Source organism: Barbus barbus, assembly GCF_936440315.1.
Source record: "Barbus barbus genome assembly, chromosome: 13".
In the NCBI taxonomy this organism is placed as follows: domain Eukaryota; kingdom Metazoa; phylum Chordata; class Actinopteri; order Cypriniformes; family Cyprinidae; genus Barbus; species Barbus barbus.
In genome coordinates this window covers 4,481,702-4,490,737 of record NC_136741.1, presented here as the reverse complement: position 1 = coordinate 4,490,737, position 9,036 = coordinate 4,481,702, and the positions used below count along the sequence as shown (strand labels likewise).

The 9,036-nt window shown below is 37.0% G+C and overlaps 1 protein-coding gene across 1 annotated transcript; it reads right to left on the bottom strand.

The window, feature by feature from the left end:
• Positions 1-1,224: 1,224 nt before the first annotated feature.
• LOC306878875 (ubiquitin-ribosomal protein eS31 fusion protein) lies at positions 1,225-4,172 on the bottom strand. The gene is made up of 7 exons (XM_079431454.1): positions 3,541-4,172; positions 2,881-2,968; positions 2,713-2,777; positions 2,100-2,154; positions 1,801-1,886; positions 1,571-1,702; positions 1,225-1,464 (listed from the first exon to the last, which is right to left on the bottom strand). The coding sequence occupies exons 3-7, from the start codon at positions 2,758-2,760 to the stop codon at positions 1,315-1,317; spliced, it is 471 nt and encodes a 156-aa protein (XP_079287580.1). The 5' UTR covers positions 2,761-2,777; positions 2,881-2,968; positions 3,541-4,172; the 3' UTR covers positions 1,225-1,314.
• Between the last annotated feature and the right edge of the window lie 4,864 nt (positions 4,173-9,036).

Here is a 9,036-nt window from a genome sequence, read left to right as displayed (position 1 = left end):
ACCGATATAGAGGAACTCACACTGCCCATTATCGTCAAAGGTGAGGCGATAGATCCTCTGCTTCAAGAAGAGTTTGATCATTTTAGCAAAAACAGGTCTGAAGTTTAGAAAACATTCAAGCCAAAATGAAATGCATGATGAAATTTTTACAATAGATAAGGATGATTTCCATTTCATGGTTGACCAATAATATTTAATGATGGGCAAAATGAAGCTCCACACTATTTTAATCAGAATGGGGCATTAGAATACAGAGTGCGAAGTACATATTATTTGACTGGCTGCTCTTTTTTAGGTGATGTTGACGGCTCAGTAGAGGCTATTTTGAACATCCTGGAAAGTTACGATGCTGATGATGACCAGTGTGAGTTGGATGTTGTACATTTTGGTGTGGGCGACATCTCAGAAAGAGACATTAACTTGGCAGAGACGTTCTCAGGTAGGAATCCACAACAGCCGCTGGAAATGAAATCGCTGCTTTCATTCATTCAAATCAGTGATTCTCAACCAGAGACGCCCTGGGGGACTTCCACACACTTCCAAGTGCCATAAAATGGCATAACATAGCTTATTTCAAATTATTTTAAGCCATTACAGCTAAAAAAACAAGATAAAAGCTTCATCATTTTAAATATTTAATTTACTTGGCTGCGAAGAAGGGCAATCCTTTAAGATTACACAGAGTCATCTACAAACTCATAGACCAACTAAAAGACGACCTGAGCAGCAAACTGCCTCCAAGCACAGATGAAAATATAATCGGTAAGTGCAACTTCCATGACATATTGTTAATTTTAAACTATTAAAGGTTAATTCTTTAGCTTCACCAGTCATGCTTCCCTTACAACCAGGCCTAGATATAATATATAGACTTTCCTGCGCTGATATTGATCTGCAAATTGACACATAAACATAGTAAAATATGTTAAATGGAGCTGAGAGTGCTACAGACAACATTGGTAACTGAAAGCATGACCAATTAGTCAAAATACTTGAAGTGAAATGAACATCACAGTTCTGCAGGTGGAGACTCCATGTGGGCCTACTGACGAGTCACTGACTCAAATTTAAACTAGTGCTGTGTAAATGAAAGAATGAGGCTGGCTGTCTTTCTTGCCCTTGAACATTGTGTTTTCTCCCTCGCGCTTCAGGGGAGGCCTCAGTTCTGGACACGTTCTATATTACTCAAAATAGTAATATTAATCAAGACTCAAGAGATTTGTTTTTAATTGTGGCAGGCCAATTTTATTTACAAAGTACAACTTCCAAAACAGATCTCCTGTATTACACAGAGCATGTTGTCAGGACTGTACTTCACTTGTCCTCTGGTTTGTTGAAGCAGTAAGTCAGGCAGCACTTCCCGCAGTAGTGACGGTCAAAGTGGCTGGCCATGAACACCCCGGCTCCACACTCATCTGCAGGACACTCGCGGCGCAGGCGGTGGATCTTGCCATTCTCATCAACCTGAGGACCAAGACAGACAACATGAAATCATACTAGAAACTCCCAGAGCTGAAAACAGAACACATGCAGCTGGCAAAAAAGACTGAGTTCAGATGTTGAAACTGACCTTGTAATATTTCAGCACAGCGAGCTTGACCTTCTTTCTCTTGTGCTTGTTCTTCTTGGGGGTGGTGTAGGACTTCTTCTTCCTCTTCTTAGCACCACCACGCAGTCTCAGCACAAGATGCAGTGTGGACTCCTGAATGCATGATCACAATAGAGTTAGCTGAAGTATATTACATGATAGGAAAAGCAATGAACCTAAAATTCTGTATGATAGTACCATTATTCACTAACCTTCTGAATGTTGTAGTCAGACAGGGTGCGTCCATCCTCCAGCTGTTTGCCAGCAAAGATCAACCTCTGCTGATCAGGAGGGATTCCTGCATTCAATACATGCAGCAGTCAGCATTTTGTCATATATATAAATAAATATGCACTAATCAACATTTGAAGTGGATCAAAACCTTTCATCAAAGTTGTCCTAAAAACAAAAAGTGTTCTTATCTTAGGACTTTGATTAATTTTTTTTGATCCAGTTCAAATGTTGACTACCGTGTCTGTCTGTGTGTGTGTATAGATAGAAGGGAACTTACCTTCCTTGTCTTGAATCTTAGCCTTGACATTTTCAATAGTATCAGAGGGCTCAACCTATAAAACATAAGATACATTTGTCTTAACAGTTAACTGCACTTAAACCAATAGCTATTATCATTAATGTACAGGAGACCAAAACCACAGACTCTGAGGTCTAACGTTAATCCTGATATTTTTGTTTTCATTTTATTGAACGTTTTGAATTTAAAATGATATCGTTGATGCGTCTTTTAAATTAATCTGTATTTTTTACATGTAGATGATCAATTCTTACACTGTAACTGGCTCCTATTAATATTGAGGCTGTGAACTGAAGGGAAATTTCAGTTAAAACTGCATAACTCAATTAAAATTATTTATTTTAAGCATTAAATTGTGCACATTTAGCATCTAATTCACATGTATCTCCTGTATGAATGTAAAGTTAGCGGAGCCACATTGTCGTTAGCATTATTTAGGGCTTCCGTATAACTACACAAATATAGCTTTTACTTACGTTTCAACGCTACCTATCTTATACATTTATACTTAAAGATGCATATAATGCAATATAATTATCCTCGCATTGCAATAAAATCCAATATAAAGTGTTGAATCGTGTCTGCGCCTCACCTCGAGGGTGATGGTTTTCCCCGTTAGGGTTTTCACGAAAATCTGCATGTTGAAGTTCAATCCACCTGTGTATAAGACAGATATAAATGTTTCTGGGTCATTTTAAAGCATTTATATACGCGAATATCATATTTATTTCGCCATTATTCGTTCGCAAGAGTCACTCACCACCAGCTCTTAGATGGCGGAAATCGAAAAGGGTCCTTCAAACCTTACAACGTGCTCTTCAGCGCTGCAAGGCTGCCCGACGAACTGCCTGAAGAGAAAAAAAGTCCACATATTGTAAGTATTTAACAGTGTTGAAAATGTTTAATTTTAGTTTTTGACTAGTCGTATATAGGCTGTTATTTTAACCATTACCATATAACCGTTAACTATTTTATTTTGTATTTACATTTTATCAAGCTTTTAAAATCGATTGTTTTAATGATACTGAACATATTACACTGTCTGCAGATTCAAACATATGTCGACTGATAAATGTGTGTTTCTACAGCTTGACACAATTTGCATTGTTAAAAGCGCTATACAAATAATATTGACTTAACAGCTAAAACTTCATATTATTAGATTTCCTCAAAACACTCTTGCCCCATAGGATAAAAAAACTCGTTTTTTTTATTTTGTATTAATAGTATTTAAAAACTTGCTGCCTAAGTGTTGTTTACTGCTCCGATTATATTTTGGAATTCATATCTTGAGCATGAACGGTAGATATGTATATCCGGCTCCAGGGGCGCTATAACAAGTTTTGGCACTACATACATGTTGAAAGATGAGGATTTGAGAGTTGCACACCAGAAATGAAAATGGATTTAGTTGACTCACTGTGGTCGCTTGGTGCATTCTCTGGTCTTCAAGCTCTTTCATATGCATGCAATGTCCTAAAAAGTCTTCCTGACAAGCATGCTAAGGTTTTTCTTCCTCTTTGTTGTATTACATAATACGTCCTTTGCAGTCCTTGATGAAGCATATGGTCTTTGGCCAACATACCCAGTTAACTGCACAACACTTCCTATGTGAATATTGTGTAATCTTGGTTTTGTAACCAGAGACAACAGCCTGTGTATAACATGGCTCCTGTTTCATCTCTCATTGCCAAAAATCGAATATTTTGCTCTGCAGAAGCAGAACGAGGAAATTGGGTGCTTTGTAGTTGTGCATCCAGTGCTGAATGACATGAGTTTCTGAACAGCATGTTCCCATATAGACTTCAGCACACCATTTAAAAGAATGTAGCACACTAAAACTCTATTTACACATGAATATGCAATGGCCTTTAGATACGAGACAAGTGACCCAGCAGGCATGAGTGATTACTGTTGACATCTAGGTGCTACGTGGTGTTATAGAGTTGCTTCATGAAGAAAGCAGCCAGTGCAAGCCTGCAAACTGTGTGTGCCATGACCTGTTCCAAAAACAGGACAGCCTCCGCCTGTGATAAATGCTCAGGGGGAAGGAGCAAGTAGATACAGAACACAGCTGAGAAACAAGGGTGGAGTCAGATCTAAACAGCAGTGTAGCAGTCATAGATCTGTCATGAGAGAGCAGGCATGCACTATTTCTGCGTCACTTACTATACTCTCAGACAAAGGATAACGGCAGATAAAAGTTACAAAGAGCTAGATGGGATGCATTGCATACTTTCACTGTAGATAAAATGTACACACTACACTCACTGTTTGAAACTAATGCTTATAGTTCACCCAAAAATGACTGCGCTTACAATTTACTCATCCAAGATATAGATGTGTTTTTTTAATCATCAGAACAAATTGGGGGAATTTTACTTTCCAATGGATCCTCTGCAGTGAATGGGTGCCGTCAGAATGAGAGTCCAAACAGCTGATAAAAACATCACAATAATCCACAAGTAATCCACACCATTCCGGTCCATCAGTTAACGTCTTGTGAAGTAAAAAGCTGCATATTTGTAGTAACAAATCCATCTCTTCTGGCCACAATATACGAATCCATAATAACGCAAAAATATGAATCCTTAATAATGAATCCTCTAGTTGTCCTCTCACATTAAAATCCACCCACATATTTGTTTAGAACTATTTTGAACTGTTTTATAAGTGGTGCTTCATGTGTGCATATTTCTCTCCTGATTCAGACGAGACGACTTGGAGAAAGCAATATTATAAGATAAAATTGTACACATACATTTTAAAATAAAAACGTCTTAATGGTGAACTTGTTTATTACTAGCATGCATCTTTTTGCTTCAGAAGGCATTAGTTGATGAACTGGTGTCATGTTGGCTCTCATTCTGACGGCACCCATTCACTGCAGAGGACAATATTTTAAAAAAAAGTTTAAGCTAATATTTATATTTTATTTGATTTCAGCTATATTTCAGTTACAGATGATGAATTGTTTTAATTACCAATAACAAAATGATTGAGGGTGAGTAAATAATAACAGAATTTTCAATATTCTTTCGCTTTTAAAACAGTTTTTATTTCATTGGGAGCATCCTAAATTTAGGATATGATGCATGAACATTCAGTTTAGTAATATATCTCAGCAATTATAATGAGTCTTATTTCTGTCTGCAAGGTAGTTCCTGGTGAAATCCCCTAAGCCATAATTTTATGATTGGGTTGTTTGTGTCTCACTTAGAATTAAATAGTTAACTAAATAGAAGTTAGACAGATAAGCTTGTGCAGTGTGATAATAACAGATTGTTTGCTTATGTGAATGCTGTTCGTTGCCAAGTGGAGCCACACCTGCTGTAAGTGAGTCTTGAAAGATCACAGTTCATTGCCCTGTAAATTCCTCTATTAAGTACCAGCCAGATTCTTCTTCCAAATTTGGAACAACAAACCAACAAAATACCCTGAACAGAAGAAGACTAATGTTACTCCCAAAGAAACCTGCTGAAATATCTTGACAGAGAGATGGAGCCTCAATTATCCATAAGTTTTCTATGAGTGGAATGTCTCTTCCTCCCTATACTACTTTTGACAGGAAATATTTGGATGACATTTAACTGATTTGCTTAAAATCATGTTTTGATGGAAATTTGTCATTAAAAAGATACTGCACCCAAAAATTACAATTCTGTCAACATTTACTCACCCGTCAAATTGTTCCAAACTCCTATGAGTTTCTTTCTTCTGTTGAGCACAAAAAATTAAATATTTTGAAGAATGTTGCTAACCGAACAGTTGACGGTAGCCATTGACTGCTGTAGTATAGAAAAAATACTATGGAAGTCAATGGCTACCGTCATTCTTCATTCTTCAAACTATCATCTTTTGTGTTAAACAGAAGAAGAAAAACTCATAAAGGTTTGGAAAATGTGTTGATTAAATTTTGACAGAATTTGGATGAACTATCCCTTTAATAGGCCTATTTTTATTTTTCCATTCTCACTGATATAGACCGCAAAATATAGCCAAGCTTAAGTATGTTGGGAATTTAAACACTAAATCTATGGCGTGACCTTACTTATAAGTGACCTTCATTGCATAAATGATTCAAATAAACTATTACAACGAGCCTTAGATCATCAAAGATCATAATGATTGTGAATGTTTAAGAAAGGAAGGTCTGGGAGACTCCCTTTAAGATGACTAAGATGATAGCACTCTGTTTTCTGGGAAATAATTATTGCACTACATTGACTCACTGCCATGAATTTCAAGATTACTGCTACATGAATCAGCAACTTGAATAAGGTGATTAAAGCTAATCTTTTCACTGTAAAATGGTTCTATTCTGAGATCTAAAAATATATTCCTGCATCCTTTCTCTTACAGAAGATGGATTATGACATGACTTTTACACAAGCAAAAAAAGATAAGATCAGGAAGAGCTAACTAGCAGGCCAGATTAGAAGATGTGCACCAAACATCTCTAAGATTAATCAATCAGTAAGCAAAGAGCAGGTTATCAGTTAGCCCACGCTGGCAGGACTCCAGGGCAGTACAAAGACCCTGCAGAACCGGTTTGGTGCTTTGCTTCCCCATTGGTGTCTGGATGACAATGGAGACTGCAGTATCTGGAGAGGACAAACTATCCCTCAAATCTGCCTTTGTCTCCTTTTCAGAGCACAGAGGACAGACAATGACATCTGTCCAGCAGACATGCACTGACTCACCATCTGCAATAAAACAAGATAACAAGAAGACTTAAAAGATTAACTTAATGTATTAAAAGAGCTAATGATCAATAGCACATAAGTTGTGCTATTTCTTTTTTTTTTTTTTACCATAATTTAGTGGTTGCTAAGACTTACTCATATTGCTTTTGTTAAGGTTTTTAAGTGCACTATACATTTTTCAAGTGACCAGACTTACAGTTTTTACTCACAATAAAGGAGAGACCTGAGACATACTGTATCTATATATAATGATGAGGGAATAAAGTAATTTTACTAGATGTCTCGTCACACCTGGATTCCTTTGTTGACTGATCTTTCACTTGCAAGTGTGACAAGGAAAACATTTACATTACATACAGTATGTGCTCCAAGTACACAATGGTCAGAATTTCCTAGAGCATAGCAGAACAGGCGAAGCCTGAGAAGAAATATGAAATAATAGTCAATAAATAATAATAATAATAATAGTAAAACAAAAAAAAAAAGAAAAGTAATTGAACCTTTAGATAAAATCTAAAAAACATGTTTTTGAAGGACCGAAAAGGTCCCCCTGCTCAAGAAAGCACATGTACAGCCCCGTCTGAAGTTTGCCAATGATTCAGAGGAGAACTGGGTGAAAGTGTTGTGGTCAGATGAGACCAAAATCCAGCTCTTTGGCATCAACTGAACTCGCCGTGCTGGGAGGAGGAGGAATGCTGCCTATGACCCCAAGAACACCATCCCCACCGTCAAACATGGAGGTGGAAACATTATGCTTTGGGGGAGTTTTTCTGCTAAGGGGACAGGACAACTGCACCACATCAAAGGGACCATGGACGGGGCCATGTGGAGGGGTATTCCAGTATGAAAATGACCCCAAACACATGGCCAAGGCAACAAAGGAGTGGCTCAAGAAGAAGCACATTAAGGTCCTGGAGTGGCCGAGCCAGTCTCCAGACCTTCATCCCAGAGAAAATCTGTGAAGGGAGCTGAAGGTTCGAGTTGCCAAACGTCAGCCTCGAAACCTAAATGACTTGGAGAGGATCTGCAAAGAGGAGTGGGACAAAGTCCCTCCAGAGATGTGCCATGTTTTGCGAAGGGGTCAAATACTTATTTAAATCATTAAAATGCAAATCAATTTATAACTTTTTTAAAATGCTTTTTCTGGATTATTTTGTTGTTATTCTGTCTCGCACTGTTAAAATAAACCTACCATTAAAATAATAGACTGATCATTTCTTTGTCAGTGGGCAGACGTACAAAATCAGCAGGGGATCAAATCATTTTTTTCCCCACTGTATGGCCGATATGATATGGTGGGAATATGGAGCTCATACTTGAGGAGGGGGGAAACAAAAATCTCAGTTTTATTAAGAAATATTCAATTTGTCAGTTTCTGTTATTTGTATATGGCCAAAAAGTAAAACGTATTTCTGATAGCTTGTAATGTAATTCAATGAGATCCCTATAACAGTATGCCACTCTGTATCTCTTAATCTATTGCAGTAAGAATATATTTAAATACTTAATCAAATCCCTATAGTTTTTATTTTGGGAGAGCAAAACATAATGCAATGCAATGATGATTGTGAAAAATCTGATAAAAGTTTCACAACAGCCTGTTTTATCATATTGACATTTGAACACTTTGACATTTTTTTTTTTTGTATGTTGTATGGATAATCAATTAACCTAAGTTGCTTCAGTCCACTAAATGTTTATCTTGACATATTACTAAAAATGTAAAAATATGCTTATGTTTATTTAGATAAAAAAAATCACCAAATATTTCACAAAAGCCATGTACCACGATCTCAAGGGAGATATGTTTGAAATTATAAAAGGCTTTTTTACTTGCTAAAAAAAAAAAAAATTCAGCAAAGTACATCATATAAAGGTGATATGATACAAAAGATTTGATCACACGAGTCTGTTTAGTTTATGCTGATCGATAAACTCTGAATCATCTGAATAAATGTATTCGCAACAATATTCAATGATTTCACAATCAACGCACGAGATGTTGCCATATTGTGAGCTTTCAAACCACTGAGAATTTTAAAAATGCTTGAAATGGAATTTTCATAATTTTACTCAAGAAGAGAAAGCATGTGGGCGCGCCCCGCCCCTTTCACCGCTCATCCAATGAAATACCAACAAACTTCCATACTCCGCCCCTAATTAAACGCGTAACCTTGAACGCAACGAAGTGCTTGTCGCAGAACCGCCCA